The 24,286-nt window shown below is 36.3% G+C and overlaps 3 protein-coding genes across 9 annotated transcripts; 2 read left to right on the top strand and 1 right to left on the bottom strand.

The window, feature by feature from the left end:
* The first annotated feature begins 7 nt into the window (after positions 1 to 7).
* Positions 8 to 7,205, top strand: LOC127972420 (cysteine-rich hydrophobic domain-containing protein 2). Of its 4 annotated transcripts, none has more exons than XM_052576180.1 (6): positions 8 to 311; positions 1,152 to 1,206; positions 1,425 to 1,580; positions 2,214 to 2,270; positions 2,354 to 2,413; positions 2,515 to 3,905. In XM_052576180.1, the coding sequence occupies exons 1-6, from the start codon at positions 184 to 186 to the stop codon at positions 2,563 to 2,565; spliced, it is 507 nt and encodes a 168-aa protein (XP_052432140.1). In that variant the 5' UTR covers positions 8 to 183; the 3' UTR covers positions 2,566 to 3,905. The 4 variants fall into 4 exon arrangements, with proteins under 4 accessions (XP_052432140.1, XP_052432064.1, XP_052431973.1 ...); XM_052576104.1 differs by lacking the exons at positions 2,214 to 2,270; positions 2,354 to 2,413; positions 2,515 to 3,905 and adding exons at positions 5,514 to 5,570; positions 5,654 to 5,713; positions 5,815 to 7,205 and having other exon boundaries at positions 42 to 311; XM_052576013.1 differs by lacking the exons at positions 2,354 to 2,413; positions 2,515 to 3,905 and adding exons at positions 5,654 to 5,713; positions 5,815 to 7,205 and having other exon boundaries at positions 42 to 311.
* LOC127972253 (OCIA domain-containing protein 1) lies at positions 4,740 to 12,774 on the bottom strand. Of its 3 annotated transcripts, none has more exons than XM_052575744.1 (8): positions 12,611 to 12,774; positions 12,284 to 12,368; positions 12,138 to 12,191; positions 11,642 to 11,689; positions 11,436 to 11,565; positions 11,046 to 11,206; positions 9,597 to 9,746; positions 4,740 to 4,846 (listed from the first exon to the last, which is right to left on the bottom strand). In XM_052575744.1, the coding sequence occupies exons 1-8, from the start codon at positions 12,659 to 12,661 to the stop codon at positions 4,809 to 4,811; spliced, it is 717 nt and encodes a 238-aa protein (XP_052431704.1). In that variant the 5' UTR covers positions 12,662 to 12,774; the 3' UTR covers positions 4,740 to 4,808. The 3 variants fall into 3 exon arrangements, with proteins under 3 accessions (XP_052431704.1, XP_052431622.1, XP_052431780.1); XM_052575662.1 differs by lacking the exon at positions 4,740 to 4,846 and adding an exon at positions 8,739 to 8,862; XM_052575820.1 differs by lacking the exon at positions 4,740 to 4,846 and adding an exon at positions 8,739 to 8,862 and having other exon boundaries at positions 9,597 to 9,743.
* Positions 12,775 to 14,432: 1,658 nt separating this feature from the next.
* Positions 14,433 to 22,999, top strand: LOC127971879 (recombining binding protein suppressor of hairless). 2 transcript variants are annotated; one of them, XM_052575206.1, is made up of 11 exons: positions 14,433 to 14,550; positions 15,350 to 15,388; positions 15,484 to 15,579; positions 16,222 to 16,387; positions 16,487 to 16,661; positions 16,751 to 16,888; positions 17,368 to 17,480; positions 17,700 to 17,840; positions 17,927 to 18,082; positions 18,185 to 18,288; positions 19,143 to 22,999. In XM_052575206.1, exons 1-11 carry the CDS (start codon positions 14,531 to 14,533, stop codon positions 19,480 to 19,482), a joined length of 1,488 nt encoding a protein of 495 aa, XP_052431166.1. In that variant the 5' UTR covers positions 14,433 to 14,530; the 3' UTR covers positions 19,483 to 22,999. The 2 variants fall into 2 exon arrangements, with proteins under 2 accessions (XP_052431166.1, XP_052431234.1); XM_052575274.1 differs by lacking the exon at positions 14,433 to 14,550 and adding an exon at positions 14,559 to 14,702.
* The last annotated feature ends 1,287 nt before the right edge of the window (positions 23,000 to 24,286 follow it).

The raw sequence follows: 24,286 nt of genomic DNA, 5'->3' as shown, positions 1-24,286 counted from the left end.
GTATCCCGAGATCAAACCGCCCGAGACTTTCGGCGGATGTTGATATTTTGATCCGGATTTCGGTACCGTCGTTTCTCTTCTCGGCCGTGCGATCAGCGTTACTGCAAATATTTGCGTAACGAGTGCGAAACACGGTCTTTCTCGGCGCTTCTTTCGGGAAGCATAGAGGCCGAGGAGGGGGAGATGATGGAGGACTTTGACGAGATTTACGAGGAAGAGGAAGAAGAGGACGAGGACAGGGCCGCGGAGGAGCAGCTGCTCAAATATGCTCCGGACCCGGTGATAGTGCGCGGATCCGGACACGTCACTGTGTAAGACACCCGGCAGCTCTGGATCTGCTCGTATACAGATTATCAATCATTTAGAGACACAGGAGACACGCTAAGCAGCGTCACTACAGCAGCTAAGACTAGTCTGAAAACCTAGTTTAACAGTCTAGAAAGCATTTGAAATGTTCGAATGTGCATTATATGCCCTAAATGCTGCTGCTATATAAATATATTGAACATTTAAAGGCATAGTTCACTCAAAAACTAAAGTCTTGTGGTCAGTTGTGATCACACTCTAGTGTGACTTTATTTCAGAAGTTCCATCTCACAGCCTCAGTCATCGTTCACATCTTTTTTGAAAGGAAATTGTGACTGCGGCTGCCAAATTTTATTTATTTGTTAAAGTTATTAAAACATATGGGAATATCACAAGAGTGAGTAAAATAATGAATCTTTCATTCGTTTGCGAACCATGTCTAGTATGAATCTAAATCTTCATGCTTAGGACCTAGGCATCTGTATTTTCTTGTATAAAGACCCAATATATACTGTGAAAATTATGAATATATTTAGTAATTTATTTACTTTTTAATGTAGTTTTCATTTACTATAATTATTTTATTTGATATAATTTCATTATTTATTACACTGTTTTTCTCTAAACTTTTCAATGGACCCCCTAGCATGCCCAGGATTAAAACCCTTGGTTTCAGTATAAAATACACACACACACACACACATACATATATATATATATATATATATATATATATATATATATATGCTATAGAGTATTAAGGTAGATATACTGTAAATATTGTGGCTTTTGTTGAAGTTTAAGAAGTTGATATCCCAAACCTTATTTATTTTTCCTCCCTGCAGGTTTGGACTGAGCAATAAATTTGAGTCTGAGTTCCCCTCAGCCCTAACAGGGAAGGTAAGTTTAATTTCAGTGGGTTTTTCTCAAATAAATAATATTGCATGCAGAATTGTATTTTACTAATTCTCAATGAGAATAAATTAAAAGCCTCAATGTCTGTTGTTACTGGTATTCAGAAAGGAAAAGGAATGGTGTGCCACTGTTACATTTATATAATGAGATATATATAATTCTGAGGTCTGACATGGGTTCTTGCTTTATTTGTTGATTTACAGGTCGCACCAGAGGAGTTCAAAGCCAGCATAAACAATGTGAACAGCTGTCTGAGGAAGGCTCTCCCAGTCAATGTGCGCTGGCTGTTGTGCGGCTGTCTGTGCTGTTGCTGTACACTGGGCTTTAGTCTGTGGCCGGTCATCTGTCTGAGCAAGAGGGTCAGTTTGTTCTGTCCCTTCTAGGGAAGTTCCTGGTATAATAGAAGTTTAGCTTTATTGAAAGCATTGGTGGTATGTTGTCAATTACTGGGGGAAATTAGTTTATAAAAACACAAATATCGAGTGCATAGAAATTTTTCCCCACATGGTGTAATATTGTAAGTTCTGCAAGCAAGAAGGCTCAGCAAGTTCAACAAAGTTTTAATAAAGAAGACGAGTTCTACCTTTCTACTTTTAAATATCCATAGACGTTGCAATTCATTTTTATTTTGATGGTTTGACCATTTAACTTGAAATAATAATAATAAAAGTTTTCAACATTGATAAAAAGAAATGTTTCTTGAGCAACAAATCAGTTCCTTATAATTATTTAATTAATTATGTGACACTGAAATTCAGTTTCGCCATCACAGGAGTAAATTATATTTTTAAATAGAAAACTTATTTTAAATTGTAATAATATTTCACCATACTTACTGAATTTTTTTCAAATAAATGCAGCCTTGGTTAGCACAAGAGACTTACAGACTCCAAACTTTTCTACAGTAATGTACATTATAGGACATAAACCGTAAGCTATTTTAAAGTTATTAAACCTTTTGAATGCTGAATAATGTCTTCTTTCACCTATAGACACGCAGATCCATAGAGAAGTTACTGGACTGGGAAAACAACAGATTGTATCACAAGGTATGCTTAAGGTTTCTTGCTTGTTTGCCGTTTGTATTTTCCTCTCTGGTGCTAATTTTCCTACGTGCCCTCTGTTCATTTAGCTATGTTTGCATTGGAGGCTCAGCAAAAGGAAGTGTGAAACCAACAACATGATGGAATATGTAAGCCAACAACAACAAACACAGCCAAATCTAATTGCAAATAAAATAAATATTGAAGCGCGTAACTTCACAATCCTCACGTCTCTCTGTCCTATTTATAGGTCATCCTGATAGAGTTTCTACCCAAGATTCCCATCTTCAGGCCGGATTAGCTGTGGCGGGCCAGAGCTCGTCCCTCCGGCGTGGTCTTCCTGAGGTGCCTTTCTCCGGTACAGTCATGGGTTTTATCATGTGGCGTCGTCCCATCTCCCTCCAAACTCTGAGCCAGCGACTCACAGCACTCCTCACCGAGAAAGCACTGTTTACAACCCACATACACACAGACTGATTCTGGTTTTGCGAGCGCATGAATACATACAGAGTGACCTTTACTGTCACATGGTACACAGAGCCAGCGAGGAGGCCACGGAAAATCACTTCTAAAGCTCCAAACCGGAACGTCTACTATACCTTAATTAAATCACACACACCGTCTGCATACTAGCTAAGTGACTTTCTTTTGCCGACAACAACCATCACTGTGGAACGGATCAGTGAAGAATGGCTCGAGGAAGTGGCAACTGTAGAATTAAACCCTTTTACTGTATTCATTAAAAATATGGATGTTAGGAACGATTCATATGGATTTTCAGTTAGCTGGGAGCCAAATGGACCCGGTCAATGCACAATGCATAGTTCCCCATCCCTCCTTCTCACAAATGATCATCCAGATACAAAGACAATCAACCACTGACTGTGCCACGCAGCATCTAGACTCTGACAGGACTTTTGAGTCTAGTTGAAGTCACTGACCGGATGCGGGAAGTGATGCAGCACAGATCAGATTTGTTTGCTTTTGAGTATTATTTTTGAGTATTTTTTTAAATCCTTGTTTACTTGCTCGGTTTAAAAAGGCGAGCAGCAAATATTTGTCTCTTGATTTGTGTGGGTGTGGGTGATTATTTCTGTCTGTCCCTGAGATATTTAGTTTGTAATTTTGTTCACAAGTGAGACCAAACATTTATAGGTTTGTTGGGTCACTGAAAAAGTTAATTCATTACAGCAAATTATTGGGGGTCATGCAAAAAGAAAAAAGTTATAGTTTTTAAAATATCAGAGTTTCTCCGGGGCGGTATAGGCTTTTTTTTTTTTTTTGTTAAATATTTTTTACTTAATTTGTTTTTTCATCATTGTTTCAATCCTGGGTCAGGAGTCCTATGCAGACATTTTCTCGTAGTGGGCTATATTTATGTAAATGTATCCAGTTGTAGGTTAATAAAACAGTTATGTCCCAATACTCAATAAAACAATTGGTTATTAGATCTTAAAACTTGAAATTTATAAAGTGTGTGTGTATGTGTGTGTGATTACCAATATTATTACTGAAGTTACCATTTCCTATCTCTCGTCTGATGTCATCCCAAATCCCAGGGACATCGTCTTTATTTTTCAAAAATAATTTCAGCGTATTTATGTACAATGTGTGTACAGAAATAAAATATGCCCAACTTGATTTTTGTTTCATTTTTCCATTTAATGCTGAATATTGTGATGTCCGTTTGAATTCAAAGAGTTTAATATTAAATCAAGCACAATTATTGTGGTTTAGTCTTTCTAAAAACTGTACCAGCTAATAATTGCTCATACTTCAGATAAGGGGTTTATGAATCTCCTATATTAAACAATGACATATAACTCATCATTGAATCAAATGTACTGCTGACCTTAATAATTTGTGCAATTGTGCTGATGAAATGAGTAGGGGGGAAAAAGATCAGGGATCTGATGTTATAGAGACTTGTAAATGATAATCAACTTCATGTTGTGATAAAAACTCTCAAAGTACAATAGCAACTGGACCACAATCCTAAAGGAACTGTGGGACCAGTTTTTGAGCAGGAAAGCACCATTAGAATGATCTTCCTGGAATGTAAACACCTAAGTGTATCCTTACAAATTAAAAAAATCTTGCTGCTATTATAAATTTATAGAGCTGTACACAATTTGAAGGGGTGGTTTACTAGTTTTTTTTTCTAGGCTTGATTTTGTTTATGGGGTGCAGTCTAACGTGTTCATGTTCACGCATTCTTTTTCACATAATTTACCTTTATTCCACACCAATCTGTCCCTTCTCTGGCAAACACCTCGATTTTAATTCCTGTTATTATGAAGCCCCTCCCTCGCATATTACAGAAATATGCAATTGGCTGAGATTGGTCGGCTGGCTCATTGTGTTGTGATTCGCTAAACCACGAGAGATGCAGAGCAGGGCGACATCCATTACAATCAATAGAAGACAGAATTGCGATTCATATATGCACAGATTTTTACGTGCACCCCTAGTTTTCATCTGTATTGTAGAAGACATCAGTTACAGACAGCGGTTCTAGACAGTGAAATGGTGCTGAAGCAGCTCTCACTCCTCCCATGTGTCGCCATATATATTCTTCTTCCCTGTTTATAAAAAAAAAAAAAAAATGAATGTATATACAGTAGGTACTAGTATTATTATACTAGTATATGTAAAAAACACTACTCTAACTTAAAACAGAAAAAAACTTCACGGTCAGTACAGATTTGTATTCAAATTTATTTATTTAATTTTTGTAAAATTGATCAAAAGTAACTGTAGAAACATTTATATATTGTTTAGGTCAAACAAAGAAGGCTCAGCAAGTTCAACAAAGTTTTAATAAAGAAGACGAGTTCTACCTTTCTACTTTTAAATATCCATAGACGTTGCAATTCATTTTTATTTTGATGGTTTGACCATTTAACTTGAAATAATAATAATAAAAGTTTTCAACATTGATAAAAAGAAATGTTTCTTGAGCAACAAATCAGTTCCTTATAATTATTTAATTAATTATGTGACACTGAAATTCAGTTTCGCCATCACAGGAGTAAATTATATTTTTAAATAGAAAACTTATTTTAAATTGTAATAATATTTCACCATACTTACTGAATTTTTTTCAAATAAATGCAGCCTTGGTTAGCACAAGAGACTTACAGACTCCAAACTTTTCTACAGTAATGTACATTATAGGACATAAACCGTAAGCTATTTTAAAGTTATTAAACCTTTTGAATGCTGAATAATGTCTTCTTTCACCTATAGACACGCAGATCCATAGAGAAGTTACTGGACTGGGAAAACAACAGATTGTATCACAAGGTATGCTTAAGGTTTCTTGCTTGTTTGCCGTTTGTATTTTCCTCTCTGGTGCTAATTTTCCTACGTGCCCTCTGTTCATTTAGCTATGTTTGCATTGGAGGCTCAGCAAAAGGAAGTGTGAAACCAACAACATGATGGAATATGTAAGCCAACAACAACAAACACAGCCAAATCTAATTGCAAATAAAATAAATATTGAAGCGCGTAACTTCACAATCCTCACGTCTCTCTGTCCTATTTATAGGTCATCCTGATAGAGTTTCTACCCAAGATTCCCATCTTCAGGCCGGATTAGCTGTGGCGGGCCAGAGCTCGTCCCTCCGGCGTGGTCTTCCTGAGGTGCCTTTCTCCGGTACAGTCATGGGTTTTATCATGTGGCGTCGTCCCATCTCCCTCCAAACTCTGAGCCAGCGACTCACAGCACTCCTCACCGAGAAAGCACTGTTTACAACCCACATACACACAGACTGATTCTGGTTTTGCGAGCGCATGAATACATACAGAGTGACCTTTACTGTCACATGGTACACAGAGCCAGCGAGGAGGCCACGGAAAATCACTTCTAAAGCTCCAAACCGGAACGTCTACTATACCTTAATTAAATCACACACACCGTCTGCATACTAGCTAAGTGACTTTCTTTTGCCGACAACAACCATCACTGTGGAACGGATCAGTGAAGAATGGCTCGAGGAAGTGGCAACTGTAGAATTAAACCCTTTTACTGTATTCATTAAAAATATGGATGTTAGGAACGATTCATATGGATTTTCAGTTAGCTGGGAGCCAAATGGACCCGGTCAATGCACAATGCATAGTTCCCCATCCCTCCTTCTCACAAATGATCATCCAGATACAAAGACAATCAACCACTGACTGTGCCACGCAGCATCTAGACTCTGACAGGACTTTTGAGTCTAGTTGAAGTCACTGACCGGATGCGGGAAGTGATGCAGCACAGATCAGATTTGTTTGCTTTTGAGTATTATTTTTGAGTATTTTTTTAAATCCTTGTTTACTTGCTCGGTTTAAAAAGGCGAGCAGCAAATATTTGTCTCTTGATTTGTGTGGGTGTGGGTGATTATTTCTGTCTGTCCCTGAGATATTTAGTTTGTAATTTTGTTCACAAGTGAGACCAAACATTTATAGGTTTGTTGGGTCACTGAAAAAGTTAATTCATTACAGCAAATTATTGGGGGTCATGCAAAAAGAAAAAAGTTATAGTTTTTAAAATATCAGAGTTTCTCCGGGGCGGTATAGGCTTTTTTTTTTTTTTTGTTAAATATTTTTTACTTAATTTGTTTTTTCATCATTGTTTCAATCCTGGGTCAGGAGTCCTATGCAGACATTTTCTCGTAGTGGGCTATATTTATGTAAATGTATCCAGTTGTAGGTTAATAAAACAGTTATGTCCCAATACTCAATAAAACAATTGGTTATTAGATCTTAAAACTTGAAATTTATAAAGTGTGTGTGTATGTGTGTGTGATTACCAATATTATTACTGAAGTTACCATTTCCTATCTCTCGTCTGATGTCATCCCAAATCCCAGGGACATCGTCTTTATTTTTCAAAAATAATTTCAGCGTATTTATGTACAATGTGTGTACAGAAATAAAATATGCCCAACTTGATTTTTGTTTCATTTTTCCATTTAATGCTGAATATTGTGATGTCCGTTTGAATTCAAAGAGTTTAATATTAAATCAAGCACAATTATTGTGGTTTAGTCTTTCTAAAAACTGTACCAGCTAATAATTGCTCATACTTCAGATAAGGGGTTTATGAATCTCCTATATTAAACAATGACATATAACTCATCATTGAATCAAATGTACTGCTGACCTTAATAATTTGTGCAATTGTGCTGATGAAATGAGTAGGGGGGAAAAAGATCAGGGATCTGATGTTATAGAGACTTGTAAATGATAATCAACTTCATGTTGTGATAAAAACTCTCAAAGTACAATAGCAACTGGACCACAATCCTAAAGGAACTGTGGGACCAGTTTTTGAGCAGGAAAGCACCATTAGAATGATCTTCCTGGAATGTAAACACCTAAGTGTATCCTTACAAATTAAAAAAATCTTGCTGCTATTATAAATTTATAGAGCTGTACACAATTTGAAGGGGTGGTTTACTAGTTTTTTTTTCTAGGCTTGATTTTGTTTATGGGGTGCAGTCTAACGTGTTCATGTTCACGCATTCTTTTTCACATAATTTACCTTTATTCCACACCAATCTGTCCCTTCTCTGGCAAACACCTCGATTTTAATTCCTGTTATTATGAAGCCCCTCCCTCGCATATTACAGAAATATGCAATTGGCTGAGATTGGTCGGCTGGCTCATTGTGTTGTGATTCGCTAAACCACGAGAGATGCAGAGCAGGGCGACATCCATTACAATCAATAGAAGACAGAATTGCGATTCATATATGCACAGATTTTTACGTGCACCCCTAGTTTTCTCTTCCTATTCTATAAAGTAGCACAGTATGGCCTCGCCCCCTTTGTTGCATGTTCCCGGTGGCAGGCTTTATCTGGGTTCATGAAGTAATGTATCTGGGAAGAACGAGCTTGTAGTCCCCCTTTTTGTAGCCATTTAACTGACAGAATTTTAAAAGATATACCGTATTTTCCAGACTATAAGTCGCACTTTTTTTTCATAGTTTGGCTGGACCTGCAACTGATAGTCAGGTGCGACTTATTTATCAAAATTAATTTGACATAACCCAAGAAAAATGAACTAAGAGAAAACATTACCGTCTACAGCCCCGAGAGGGCGCTCTATGCTGCTCTGTGCTCCTGTAGTCTACACTGAAGACATAGAGTGTCCTCTTGTGGCTGTAGATGGTAATGTTTTCTCTTGGTTCTAAATAAATGAGACTTATAGTCCAGTGCGACTTATGTTTTTTTCCTCATCATGACCTATTTTTGGACTGATGCGACTTATACTCAGGTGCGACTTATAGTCCGAAAAATACGGTATCTCCGTTTGCACTGAACTTTCAGTGTTGCAACTTATAAACAGATATTGTTTATGCTCAAACAGCAACATTACAAACTAACTAAAGTTAAAAAAAGAGAAATCGCAATCAACCACCCCTTTAAAGACAAAAACTGTCTCAACCTCAATTACATGGATACAAAGCCAACAACACACATCTCTCAGACACATTTAGACATCTGTATTGTAGAAGACATCAGTTACAGACAGCGGTTCTAGACAGTGAAATGGTGCTGAAGCAGCTCTCACTCCTCCCATGTGTCGCCATATATATTCTTCTTCCCTGTTTATAAAAAAAAAAAAAAAATGAATGTATATACAGTAGGTACTAGTATTATTATACTAGTATATGTAAAAAACACTACTCTAACTTAAAACAGAAAAAAACTTCACGGTCAGTACAGATTTGTATTCAAATTTATTTATTTAATTTTTGTAAAATTGATCAAAAGTAACTGTAGAAACATTTATATATTGTTTAGGTCAAACATTAATTTTTTTTTACTCCTTATTCGTCAAAAACAAAATCCTGGAATTATAATGTTTTTCTTTTGATGTTTTCACAAAAATATTAACTTATCAACACTGACAATAAGAAATGTTTCTTGAGCACCAAATCAGCCTATCAGAATGATTTCTGAAGGACCATGTGACACTGAATACTGGGGTATTTACTGCTGAATATTCACACGAATAAATTACATTTTTAAAAGTGCAGGAAATTGATTAAACTGAAATAATATTGAAAAATATTGTCATTTTTTAAATGTATTTACAATGAAATCATTGGTCAGCATAAGAAATCTTACCAACCCCAAACATTTGAAGAAAAATGTTCTTGGCTTTGGCATAATATAATATCAAACAAATTCAACTGACAGATCTCAGTTATAAGTATTTATTTAGTAAACTGAACCTGTGTCTCAACCTGACACGTATTTAAAAAATAGTAACTTTTTATTTCTCCATGTCCATTTGGGTATTTTAGTTAGGATGTAGGTTATTATAAGGTCTCACCTCTCTTGGCTGGGTTGGTCTCGGCCGAAGGCATCAACAGTGTCTCTGGTTTCGGAGTCATAACTTCATAGTTTTCCCTGTTCTTACTCCGCAACTCCTCGTACAGCATGTGTTTCTTCTGTACATCCTCCTCAATGTAATTTGGTTCTGCTGGATTAGAGGGATGTTTTCAAATTTCACTATGAAGTAAATTACATCAGTTTAATTTTGGAGTGAATTTCTCTTTTAATATTCGAAGAAATGAAATCTCCAGCAAATGTTATATGGGTTATAAAGTAGGGATGACATAATTAACCGCGAGCCGGTAGAAAATCTTTTCAAATCTGTAATTCAAATCGGTTGAGATGCCAAACAAATCACGATTCAATTAGGGGTAGGAGTTTATATGAATGTATGTCTGAGGGGAACTTACTGTCTATAGAAAAGTTTAGATGTTTTTTCATTTTTATTCTCAGCCTCTGTGTGATGCATATTAACGTTCATAAGTGCAGTGCTGCTTTGTTTACAGCAGTAACCAAAGAAACGCTTCAAGTGTCAAAACATTCTGTTTTTCCTTCAAGTTTAGAATTTTCTAATTTAGATTAAAAACTGCTCATGTTACAAGTATGCAGCATCTTTGTTGGTTCATGGTTAAAATGCAGTGGTTTCCTCTAATTTTAAATTGAAAAAGCACAGACAAAGCCTTATTTTGTTTATATGAAGAGATTTTTTTTTTTTTTGTGTGTGTTATTTATTTGATTTGGGGCTTGTTTTAACATTTCAATTTAGTATTGTTATTTACATTTTGTTATTTAGCAGACACTTTTTCCTAAAGGGGCTTACAAATGAGGACAATGGAAGCAATCGGAACCAACAAAAGACCAATAATATGCAATTGCTATATTAGTATATTATTGTAGTTTTATATTTCAAATTCACAAAGAAATGTGCAGCGTTTTATCCAAGCAATAATAAAAGGACACATTTAATTTATAATTTGTATTAAATCTCAAAAAAGTGAATCGAATTGAATCGTGAGTTGACATGAATCTCAACCATATAGTTTGTGATGGTGGATCTGTCCTACAAAGTCTGTTCGTTGTTTTAATTGTGTGTGTGTGTATGTGGGGGGGGGGGGGGTAATTTAGTAATTAATATTAATTTAGAATTAATATTAGGAATTTTACTATAAGCTTTTGAGAGAAGCTTCTTAGGGTTTTACCAGTTTATAATAGAAAGTGCCTTAATGTTTTTGTTAAGTATGATAAATTAGAAAACTAGATGAGGGAAAATAAACCCTGCATCTGTTGATGTTCTCTTGATTTGTGCTTGAGTACAATAAGTCTGTTGAATTGTAGAAAGCAATCATGATTAAATTGAACAAAATAATTGTGATTATCAGTTTCACCATTGTTGTAATGTCCTCTACAGCAAATCTGAATGCAAACAGATGAAGCAGCTTTAACCTACCCGTAATTTGGGTGTCAGAGTGAGTTGCTGGGGACATGGGGTCACTGTAAGTGAAATCACTTGTATAGGAGAAGGACTGATTCCTCTGATCATCAAGTTGAAAGGTTGGCTCAAAGTCAGGTTTGTTTGGACCACTCAGTTCTGGGTGCTTATGGGTAAACCTGAAATACATTAAAGTAAACTAAAGACCAACTATAGACCAATAGACCATTTCAACCATTGTTTGGGGGAAAAAAATCGAAATATCTTCTTTTATGTTCCACAGAAGACAGAAAGCATGTAGTGGGAGTGTTAAGGAATCCTTTGAGAATGTGGTGATGCTAGTGGCACTGAAATCACACGCCACCCCTTTAAATTTTGGTTCAAATGTCTGTGCATGTTGTTGCTCACACTGGTGGTTGGTGGCGCTGTCTCTGTCTCAGTGCCTCTCCCAGTGGTGAGTTCTCCAAGCTCTTAAATTTCTCCTGACATGTCTTCACGTATGACATCTTCCCTCCGAGGTACCCCAAAACACCAGCAACTAACACATATTTAACACATACTTGGATTTAATATTCCATCTATAAGCCTTCTCAGTAACAGTAAATTTTACTCACTAGCTACTTTGGGCAAAGATCCAAATCTTCCGGAAGCCGTAAGAGCACCTGAAACAAATAGAGTTACACTACTGTTTAAAAGATTAAAATATATTTTTTCATGCTTTTGAAGAAGGCTCTTTTGCTCACTAAGGCTGCATTTATTTGATCAGTTATATAGAAAAACAGTAATATTGTGAAATATATCATCACAATTTAAAATAACTGTTATTGTATTTAAATTTTGCCTTCAGTGTCATATAAGTTTTTAGAAATCATTATAATATACTGATTTAATGCTTAAGAAACAGCATTTTTTCAGGATATTTTTATATATAGGATTTTCCAAAGAACAGCATTTATTTTGACACTTTTTTATTTCACTTTTGACCACTTTAATGCACCCTTAAATTATTAATTTTAACTTTAATATTATATCAGTACATAGCTAATAGTTGACATTAGCATATAACAACCTAATATCACATTTTATAATTTGCATGAAATATAAACCCACCTCTCGAGATAAGGAGCTGAGTGAAGCCCATGCTGATGACAGATATAGGAAGAGCTGTATGAATTATAGACAGAAGCAGAATTCACTTATGATATCAACAAAACCACAAGCACAATAATGACTAAAAATACTGGATTTCCACTCACATCTGTACCAGAAACTTTCCTGGTAGCACTCCCTGAACACCCTCCTCTCCTCCTCGGTGGGGATGTAGCCAATTCCCGTGGGACCCTACATATACACATTAAACATATTATTATTATTATTAGACCGCTTATGCGAAACACCACCTAGACATTTCATTTTAAACCCCACAAAATATGAAAACGACAAAAACGTGGTATTGCAGTAGTAAGACAGATGAGATCTAGAATGCATTCATGCAGGACCAACTGCAATCAGAATTAAAGAGCATAACCTGTCAACATCACTTATTTTCTGCCTTTTTAGGTGATGTTTGTTACCAAACACACCAAGACTGCATTTCCTGGCCGTTCAGGGTCGGTTGGAGACTGCTGGGACATTGTACATTCGACGTCTTTGGTTGCAGTACTCGCTATTTATTTATGTATTTTTAGTCACGCTTACAAATGTCAAACCCACTGAAACCTTCTTCCTCGACTGTGCTACTGTAAGAGTTCATGGGTGACCAGCTTTTAGTGCCACCATGCGGTTTGACGTGGAATAGCAACACTGACTCTACCACTTCGTGTTATTTCTCAAAGTGGTCATAAAAAAAAAAAAAAAAATGTTTAAGTCCTAAACTATATACTAACAAATTCATAAGTAAACATTTTTAAGTGAAAGTACTTATCAAACCACATTTACATTACACGTAACATATAAGAACACGTGGGATAGACCCAGCTCATTTACTGACAGTCTGCTACCATGATCTAATATTTGATTATGAATTAATTAATTATTACAAGATCGTTTCAAGTTAATTTTCAGCTCTATGTGTTGAATTTGTTTATTGAAACTTCTTTGGGTGACTGAGTTGATTTTGATGCAGAAAATACAAGCACATTACAAATAGTAATAATTAAAAATAGTTTTTGGTAATTGAAATAAAGTGGAAATAAAATAAAATATTAAAATTAGATTTAAAACAACAACAACAACAACAAAAATCATTAAAAGATTAAGTGTTGTCAACTAACTGAAATAAAGTTTGAGGTTAAATTTGAAGTATTAAATTACTAAAACTAAATCAGAAATAAAATGAATTAAAGCTACAAATAATAAAAAAAATAAACATGAATGAAATCTGAAAATATAAAAATAAAATCTAACTCAAAATATGAGTAAATAATATAATATAAATGAAAATACTACTAAAATGCACTGATTATAAGTAACACTAGTTATTTTTTTCACATTTGAATCTCTATGGAGAAAAGGTGAGAAAGATCTCAGTGCATCAATAATATTAGTATGCTTTTCTTTTACATATTTTGACACCTTGTGTTAACTAATGCGAATCATAGCTGATCATAAATAGTTGATCTGAGGTAGATTACTGCACCCCAGAACTAATTATTCCATGGGCCGCTCCATCATAAGGTCAGTAAAACTGTTAACTCTTCAAAGTTTGTCTGGAAACATGGGGTGGCTCATCTTCCCCACATGCTCAAATCAGCACACTCTCCTGTACTGAAAATGTAATCAAGTAATGAAATAAAATGTGTTACTTGTCGTTTTAATTGTCGTTATTTGTGAGATTTCTGAGTAAAATAAATTGTTTCGCAGTAAATTCTCCAGTTTGCAGTAAAGTCTCCAGTTTGTGGTATAATACATTTCCACAGTGAAACAATACTGCCATCTGGTGATATGAAAGTACTTCAGTTGGTATCACAGAACTATCGCATTAATTAGTTCACACACAATGTGTAGATTTACATAATGATTGCTTTCATAATCATTGATCTAACATATGCTATTGAAAGAGGTGAAAACTTGAACTTTTTATTATACTCTTAACTTTTTAAGACTTTTAATAACATCCTTTTTAACGGCCCCACGCCAGATCACTATTTCCTGCTGCAGGTGTCGAAGTCCCCTGGCTTCCTTCCTTCTAGAAATCTTTTTCTCACGGCCCGCGCTTCAAAAGGTGCGGTCACTCTTCCCATCGTGAGAACTTTCACACGCGTTTGGTTGGAAGCCGTCCGCTGCTGACTCTCGCGATGACAGACAAGGGACCCGCTCTCAAACACTCCCATAGTAAGCGAGCGCGAATTCTCGCGTGACTTCAGAACTTTCCCACGCATTTACAACTAACCCCCCCCCCCCCCGCGCTTCTCACACTGCCCCTCCCCCTCGTGTAAATGCAGTCTGCAGCGTGGTGCTGGAAATCTCGCGATTGTTGGCGTTATTAGAGAGAGTGGTTGAAGATGGCGCCTGTTGTGACAGGGTAAGCAGCGAAATTATCAACGAACGGGGCATGGAAAAGTCACAGCTTAAACAAGTTTTGTCTGTTTAGTTAAGATAACTTGCTTTGGTTTATTTCTTTACACCCATAGCCGCTTGTCTCTGTGCTAGTAGCCCGTTTCGACGTACTTCTGTGTGGGTTTTGAGATTTTCTACGATGGGCTCTTTTATTCACTTAGCCGCTTAGCTTTTAGTTAACGTTAGCTGATAGACTTTCAGCAGTTTTCCATAAACACTGAATACTGTGGAGAACAAATCTTTAACTATAAAGATGAAAATGTGTTGACGGCGTGTTGTGAAACTTTAACTTACTTTATTCTTTTAAAAATGTATAAAAATTGAGCCAACTTGTGAGTTGGTGTAACGTTACGTTACAAGACAGAGAGGGGGCAGGTTAGCAGATGTTAGCCAGCCAAGTTAGCTAGTCTAGTGAGTCCGTAACAGAGACTGAGATCTTTCAAGATGATTTAAAGCGTTCTCTTTGATTAATGTCACACTTTTTAATTAAACTGCTTAACTTTAAAATTGTGAATTTGTAGCATCCCCTCATTAACATGTAAAATGTATTATGTATTTTAACTTTAAGGTTTATATTGGATGTCTCAAAACCTAGTGAGCAGAATAGGGCTTCTTATGTACGTTTGAACTTGTATATCCTGCTCAGAAATGCTGTATTGGTAGGCAGATAACTTGGATGTGACAGTGTTGTTTTCCAGCATTATTACTATTTTGTAGTGTTAATCGGAGTGATGTTTGAAGTGTGTCTCGACTGTGTCTTGTAGGAAATTTGGGGAGCTCCCTCAGCCAAAGCGTTTAACAAGGTAAGTGCACAGTAAAGTTCATGTGTAATGCTTAAGCATTCATTAGGAAACTACAGCTTAAATACATTTTTCTATTGTATTGTGTGGTTTTGCAGAGAGGCAATGCGCAACTACTTGAAGGAGAGAGGAGATCAGACAGTACTCATACTGCATGCAAAAGTCGCACAGAAATCATACGGCAATGAAAAAAGGTGAGTGATGGATTTTAGCCATAACTGTGTATGCATAAATGTTTATGTGTGTTATGGACAGTGAAGAAAGTCAACATAAAAATAATCACAACTGAGCCTATTAAGGTGGATAATAAAGATTTTTGGTCTAACCATGGATAATAAATCATCACGGTCATAATTTTGGCTGATCTGATCATAAATGGTCAGCTGAGATACATTAGCTTTTACACCTGTTATTTAAATGTGTTCTTATATATATATATATATATAAAATGGTTGGTGAAGTCTTTTGGCATTTTCTGGAATGTGTCAGAATGCATTTGTTACACGCATTTCTGATTACTGATGAATATGGACCCTGTTACTTAAATAGACCCCAATAGAGATGTTAATGGGGTCATAAAGATGTTTTTGGTCTAGTCAAATCTCTCGGAATGCTTTTTTTTCTTGTTGAATATCCTGTTTTACTTGGGTATATGGCACATTTCAGAAGTTAAACGGATTGAGTTTTATGATGACTATGAATCAAGTTTTTGGGAAGTCCAGCTAACACAACTCGTTCACATTTCATGTAAGGTGGGCTGTGTAAAATCGAATATCTTATACAAGCATCCAGGTGAATTGTTGTTTAATCAGTTCAGATTCTCTTTGATTCGTTAGATTCTTCTGTCCTCCACCATGTGTGTACCTGATGGGCTGTGGCTGGAAGAAAAAGAAGGAGCAGATGGAGAGAGAGGGCTGCTCAGAGCAGGAGTCTCAGCCTTGTGCCTTTATCGGCATTGGAAACAGTGAACAAGAGATGCAGCAGCTCAACTTGGAGGGCAAGGTGCTTTATAGATTTTTATTGCTACACATATCGCAGCTGCCTTTCTTAACTTCGGAAATCCCTTTCTGGTATCATAGCTTTTGTGCTTTGCTTCTGCAGAATTTTTGCACAGCAAAAACATTGTACATTTCTGACTCGGACAAACGGAAGCACTTCATGCTTACAGTGAAAATGTTCTACGGGAACAGCGCGGATATCGGTGTCTTCCTCAGCAAACGAATCAAGGTCATCTCCAAACCTTCCAAAAAGAAACAGTCGCTGAAGAATGCAGACCGTGAGTCAAATTAGTTTCTTGTTTGTGTGACTACATTAGTCATAATTTGTCCATAATGTTTGCTCGTCTCATTTTTTAATGTATTCTAGTGTGCATAGCCTCTGGGACGAAGGTGGCTCTTTTTAACCGCTTGCGGTCTCAGACTGTCAGTACGCGGTACCTTCATGTGGAAGGGGGAAACTTCCATGCTAGTTCACAACAGTGGGGAGCCTTCTACATTCATTTATGTGAGTATTTTATCACACACGTCTATTAAACACAATATGTGACCCTGGACAACAAAACTAGTCATCATTTACACATCATCTGAAAGCTGAATGAGCTTTCCATTGATGTATGGTTTCTTAGGATTGGACAATATTTGGCCGAGATACCACGATTTGAATATCTGGAATCTGAGGGTGTAACAAAAAATCTAAATATTGAGAAAATTGCCTTTAAATTTGTCCAAATGAAGACCTTAGCAATGCATATTACTAATGATAAAAATATACCTGTACTAATTATGATTGGTTTTGTGGTCACATAAAGTATGTTAACCAGCACCAAGAGTGGACATTGTTCCCTAGTGCATCTGGAGGGACACAAGCAGTTCATTACATCTAATGAAAACGTGTAAAAATGATGCATCTGTCTTTTAATTGTTTTAAATGGGCACTTTTTTTTAGTTTATGGATTTGTAATAATGTGTAATTTTGAATTCCAGTGGATGATGATGAGTCAGAGGGAGAAGAGTTTACAGTCAGAGACGGTTATATCCATTACGGTCAGACGGTGAAGCTGGTGTGCTCTGTGACCGGCATGGCTCTTCCACGACTTGTAAGCTGTTATCCACTTTAACATTCATCAGTCAGAATAACTGTGATTGTTCAGTATCAAAATGATTGGGATAAGAAGCTGTGTCCTGTTCAATCAGAGAATGATGTATAGCTGTGACTCTGAATTGACGTCCTTTATTTTATTTGTACTAATTTGTTTGTGTAACAATTTACATAGCAGGGATTTTTAGGAGGTGAAATGATGTGTGTTTGTGTGTAGGTCATTCGTAAAGTGGACAAGCAGACGGCGCTAATGGATGCTGACGATCCTGTGTCCCAACTACATAAATGTGCCTTCTACCTTAAAGATACAGAGAGGATGTACCTCTGCCTGTCGCAAGAGAGGATAATTCAGTTCCAGGTAAGTCCATTGGTACTTCTAGAAATATAAATGAATCATTTTTAAAATCATGGTAAACAATTAAATCATTCTCCTACTACTCCCAGGCCACACCCTGTCCCAAAGAAACAAACAAAGAAATGATCAACGATGGGGCGTCATGGACAATCATCAGCACAGACAAAGCAGAGTACACTTTCTATGAGGGGATGGGCCCTGTACCCTCACCTGTCACACCCGTGCCTGTTGTTGAAAGTTTACAGGTATTGCATGGCTTCATATTACATCAAACTTTTACTTTAAAAGAGCATAGAAATCTGTCATTTTATTTGTACGAAAGTAACCTTGAACGCTTGGTGTTGTAGCTGAATGGAGGAGGAGATGTTGCCATGCTGGAACTGACAGGACAGAACTTCACGCCTAACCTCAGAGTCTGGTTTGGAGATGTAGAGGCAGACACTATGTACAGGTGAAGCCAACACACCAATTACAGTGTGTACAGCTCAGCAAATAGAAAAACAGCTGGCATTTCAAAATAAGAGGTCTGATGCATGATACACCTTCTTTCAAGTGAACAGAGTAGAAGGGAAATAACGTTGACATTAAGTCTTCATTGAATGTGTGCCACAGTCTGTTTAACTGAGTTAAAGAATCCGTCATACAGGATTTATTTTGAGATCATTTGACTTTGCTCTTTTTGCACATGATCTAACTTGGTGATATAACTCGTAATAAGGGTCTTAAAGTCTTTAACCGCCTTTACACTCTCTCCGACATTTGGATACGATTTACGCATTTCTCCCCCTAGTGGCAGTCGCACAGAACTTTCCAATAGGTCTTGAAGCGACTTTTACACTCAGCTTATTTACCATGGTAAAAAGAATAATTTTAACGAATATAATGAATGTATGAATATATCCACACAAAACAAATGACCCCCTAAATAAAAACATAGTAGGTTTTATGGGGCTAATCAACATTAATAACAATGTAATAATGATAAAATAATTATGTCTGACTTAATTATTCTAAACTTCTGTTTTACAGAAATGGTGTTCACAGAATAATGTTAAAGTGGAAATCTATTGCTAATTCTAGCCTCACGCTCATAGTTTTGATTAGAATACATCATATCCATTCAGATGGTCGCATACAGTCTAGAAGCAAATGTTCAAATATTTTACGCATCCGAAGCTCGAATCGGATGACTTCTAGTTTATGGCAGTCGGTGATGCTTTGCAAATACCCCGTGATGAGCAATATAGTTGTAGTTATATTGAGAATATCCATTACATGATGGTCAGCAATTTCTTTTTCCTGCAGGTGTGGTGAAAGTGTTCTCTGCGTGGTTCCCGACATCTCTGCGTTCCGTGAGGGGTGGCGGTGGGTTCGGCAGCCAGTGCAGGTTCCTGTGACCTTGGTCCGTAATGATGGCATCATCTACTCCACAGCTTTGACATTTACCTACACGCCAGAGCCAGGACCGCGTCCTCACTGCAGCGCCGCGGGAGCCATACTACGGGTCAACTCCTCCACCTCACCATCTTCATCCTCCTCATCCTCCAGCCTACTGCTGCAGTCAGCCGTGGACAGCCAGGCAGGATACATGGCAGCAGGGAGCGTGTCTTCATCTTCCTCTTCCTCAGCTATGTCTGTCTCCTAGCCTGGGAATCTCAATGTGCGTTTGCGTGTGTGAGTAAGTGAGCCTTTGTGAGAGATGCTGATTCGTCCACACATAGACTTCCCTAGATTCATGGGATACAGAACACGAAAACGGATAATGATGCGACAGAGAGAGAAGAACGAGTGACAAGACTTCACACAGAGACTGGACAAAACAAATGAAGATGTCTCTCTTCTGTTCTCTCTCTCTCTCTCTGTTTTTCTTTGTTGCGGTTCTTTTTCAATCTGTTTCCTCATGTCGGAGGATGTGGCAACAGAAGTGATGTGTGCCGTGGATCAAGATGCCACAGGATCAATGCATAAGCCTTACATGAAAAAAAAAAAATACAAAGCCTTTTTGAAGTAAGTGCAAGCTGGAAATTGCTTTGAGAGATGTTGTTTTCTACTAAAGGGCTTAATGCACTGTTTCGCCAGGCTTGGAAGGAAAGTTTTAGTAATATAGTTTTTACGGACCAAGGAATATTATTATTATTATTATTTTTATTGATACATAATTTTATAAGCTTTAGCTAAGGTACATTTTTCACCTTTTTCAGTTTTATAACATATAGTAAACTTTTGTTACCAAATAGTTTTGTATATTTCTTGTGAGTGTTTGGGCTCAGAAGGAAATGGTTCTGGCATTTTAAAAGCCTGAACTTATAGCTGCCTTTACTCGTCTTGGCTAATGCCTTAAGTCTTCTGGAGTTTCACCAGACCCTTTTCTCTTTTGTAATATGTATATTGGTATTTTTCCCCAATCTTTTTTTTTCTCCACTAAACTAATATGTAATGATGCCGTTTTTGTGTATTTGGGAGAAGGTGACTCTTCTGCTTTGTTAAACTTTTTTTCTCATATGAAGTCTTTAACACAAAAGCTTTAACTGACTTTGCCGGTTGGCCGTGTGTGCCATATCGTACTCATCGTACACATAGCCATTGATCTGGCCCTTTTTCATTGGCTATAGATATTCAAGCTGCCAACATAACAGTAACCTATAAAATATCCCACACCAAATGACTTCCATTTAGTTGAACATAAGCGCACAAAATTATTTAAATGGGTCTGCGATTTCAAATTAATTGGTTGACTCAAACCCTGTGGTAGGAAAGGACTGTACAGGTCTCATTTGCATATCATTCACGCTTTCAGTGTCATGATTTACTGTTAGTATCAGACTAAAATCAGCATGTAGGAAATTTGCTGCTTTGTTGTCATGTGGTTTAACCATATAGAGAAGTGACTGTGGTGTGTGTGGTGTTCTGTAAGCACAGTCATGTTACAAGTAGCATGCATGAATGAAAGTTTGAGTTATCTCTCTAGTGTTTTTTTTTTTTTTTTTTTTTTTTTAGATAGGGATGTGCAACATTTTCAGAATCAACCAATTTAGGGTCAGATTTACTAACGCACCACTGCAAACCCTCTTTTGGCGTCAAGAAGCTATTGTCATAATTTCCTGAAGACATTGAAAAATTAGGGATTAAAAGGCAAGGACATGGTTATTTTTATGGCTGATCTTATTGCGTATTCATTTGAAGAAGTTTCACTTTTAGACAATTAATGTGAGGTATTTAAATTAATCATGCAATGAGATTTACTAAGGTTTGCAGTAGTTTGCGCCATTATTTAATATGCAAAAAAATCACGTCTTAACCCATTTTGCACTTGAGATGCCTGCTCCTCTTGCTAGATTGTGTTGGTCATTGGAAATGATCAGGCTGCGTCTGTACACATTAATTTGCACATCGTCTAGATCACCCGCAAAACTTTCCACTCCTATCAACGTTTTTAACTTTTTATGGGATTATGCTAATATGCTCTGTTCAGTAAATCTGGCCATTGGTGGGTGGCCTGACCAGCTAGTTCAGTCTTGTAGTTAGTTGAATGTTTTTAATGAAACATGGCATCTTAAACACAACACTTGTACTGAGATGCTCAAATGGGTGTTTGAATGTGTAATTGTTGTACTAAAAATCTAGATAAACTAGTCAACTTCACTAATTGACTAGATTGTTTTGGACCCATCCCTGCTTATAGTCAACTAGCTTAGCGGTGTCAAGCTGAATGGAAAGAATCGGAAAAAGCACTTGTTCTCGCATTGCTGCGTGTAGATTACAGGAACTGAAATCTTATCCTTCCTTTCATATGTTTTGATTCATGAAACCGCAGAAGTGGCACAGCCTTCATGAGCATCACTGCTGCGTCAAAATGTGCCCTTTTATGCCAATGCCACATGGAATTAAAAAAAAATGAAAACTTAATACCAAATGTTCAATTTTGTAATTGCTATTGTCTAAAGCAACTAGAAATGAGGCCTTAAACCACTACTGCTTAATAACAGGATCTGTTGGTAGAATATTACACTACAACATTTGTGAATATGACATAAGTGTTTGTTTATACCTTTTACAGTATAATTCACAGAGCAAAATGTCATCTCATGTCTGTGAATCTTTGTTTCTTTTGCTGTCCTGTTTATGTACCCCCCCCCCCCCCCACCCCCACCCAACTCTACATGCATCATCGGATCCGAGAGAAAGAGACACTTATGGTATGGACTGCATTTTGTTACTTTTTGGGATTCATATAGGAACAGCAGCCGGTGGTTTTGGTTCTTTTAATGTATCCGTTTCTATCATGGTTAATATTAATATATGAGTCTAAATGTTATATTGATTCTTTTATACAACATTATTGCTGTATTACAATATGACATATTATTTTAATGTTAATATTTCTAAACATTTATTCCATGATTGAGGGGAAATTTCTATGAAACTTCATTTGTGTATCATTTTTTTTTTTTATTGTCAGCCTTGTTTGGTCTGAATTAGAAACTGTTGCTTTGGAAGAAGTAAAAGCCAGAACCCAGTAATTCTTGCAAAGCCATTAACTAGTATCTACTGTGAGCTTTTTTTTTTTCATTGAGTTCCTCAATCAGGGAAGAATATTAAAGCATACCATGTGCAAGTGCTGAAATGAAAACTGCCAAATCTAAAGGTCAAATTGTGAAGGTCACGCATAACTTTTCCATTTATGCTTTCAGTGTTATTTTTCTCTTGTATCCAGTTGTCTTCCAGAGTGTTCAAATCAGAGGACCTGATTGGTTAATTTCAAGACTAACCATGTTGCGTTTCACCATTTGTGCTAGTTAGTAAGTTAGTATCACCTGTGCCACTGTGCTTGCAGTTAAACAGAAACTAGTGTATTAGATCACTGTTATCTTTGTCAAAAAAAAAAAAAAAGGTGAGAATTGATGTCTGTTTTTTCAAGCGTTTCAATGAATTTGTTTTACATTTTGGAAGTTACCATCTTTGCCAAATGGCTACCAGCTGTTTTAGTTTTGAGTGCATTCTCTCTAGCAGATTTGAACTGTATTGGTGCTGTCTAACTCTTAAAGGGCCAGTGTATCTGTTGCTTTTGGAATGGATCACTAAACACTGTAATAGATTCAAAAAGTGTAATGTTTTTCTTTTATGTTTGTCTCTTAAGGTGCTAAATTAAAACCATCAAGAAAGTGTGGTATGGGGATTGCAATACTGACCACTGTGTGCGTAAAATGATAGTTCAGGCAAAAATTAAAACGTCATGAACTGTATGATTTTTGTTTTTTTATGGAACACCAAAATTATATATATTAAGTTTTGGTGGTTTTTGCCAATACGATGAAAGTCAGTGTGATGTGAAAAATGCTGGACCATATTGACTTTTATTGTATGGGCTAAAAAATAAATGAACATAAATTTTATACATGTATAAAAAGTTTTTCACACACATGTTTTTGACCGGGTTTAATTTAAGACTTCATTTAGATATGAATTAGGTCTAATCCTACTTCTAGAAATCCGATTAGGTCTAGACTAGTGCAAGTCTGAGACTATTGTATGTGTGAGAAAGCTACTTCAATAAATCCAGGTTTAAAATGACATTTAGTCTACGACTAGGCTTAATCCTTGTACGGGAAACCGGCCGTTAATGTTTTTGACCCCAATCTCATGCTCACCAAGGCTACGTTTTTTTTTTTTTTATATTGTGAAATATTACAAATGTAAAGAACTGTTTTGAATAATGTAAAATTATTCTTATAATTTTTTTTATTTTATTTTCTTTCATTCGGCATTCATTATTCCAGTCTTCAGTGTCACATGATCCTCCAGAAATCATTCTAGAATGCTGATTTGCTCAGTTGTTAATTATGGACAATCAGTGTTTTGCTAATATTTTTATGGAATATTCCACAAGGATTCATCAGAACAGCATTCATTTTGAATTTAAATCTTTTGTAACTATGTTTATACTATCACTTTTGAGATATATTGATACATGTTAGGATAATTTCTGAAGGATCATGAGACATTAAAGACTGGAGTAATGACTGCTGAAAATTCAGCTTTATCATCACAGCGTTAGATTACATTTTGAAATATAGAAAAATAGAACCGTTAATTTGTAATATTTCACACTATTGCCGTTTTTTATGTTTTGTTTATGAAATAACTTGTAGTTTTTTATATATTTTTTTTTACATTATAATTATTTGACCACCTTGGTTATCCTTTGCATTTTAAATCAAGTTTTGAATATAAACGTCCTAACTCTCAAAAGAAATTGTGATTTGGTCAAATGCTAAAAGTAGCGGTTTAATGATGCTTCTTGTATAAATACAATTTTCATATGGTTCACAGTATGAATGCAGTGCTGCTGAACTACAGTAGACAAAACACTACAGTTTATAGTACGGTGGTATACCATTCTGTATACACCCACTATTTCCCACTTTGTGTGGTTCAACTCTAACCAACAG

Source organism: Carassius gibelio, chromosome A1, assembly GCF_023724105.1.
Source record: "Carassius gibelio isolate Cgi1373 ecotype wild population from Czech Republic chromosome A1, carGib1.2-hapl.c, whole genome shotgun sequence".
In the NCBI taxonomy this organism is placed as follows: domain Eukaryota; kingdom Metazoa; phylum Chordata; class Actinopteri; order Cypriniformes; family Cyprinidae; genus Carassius; species Carassius gibelio.
The sequence above is the reverse complement of the archived record's forward strand: the minus strand, read 5'-3'. Positions and strand labels throughout refer to the sequence as shown.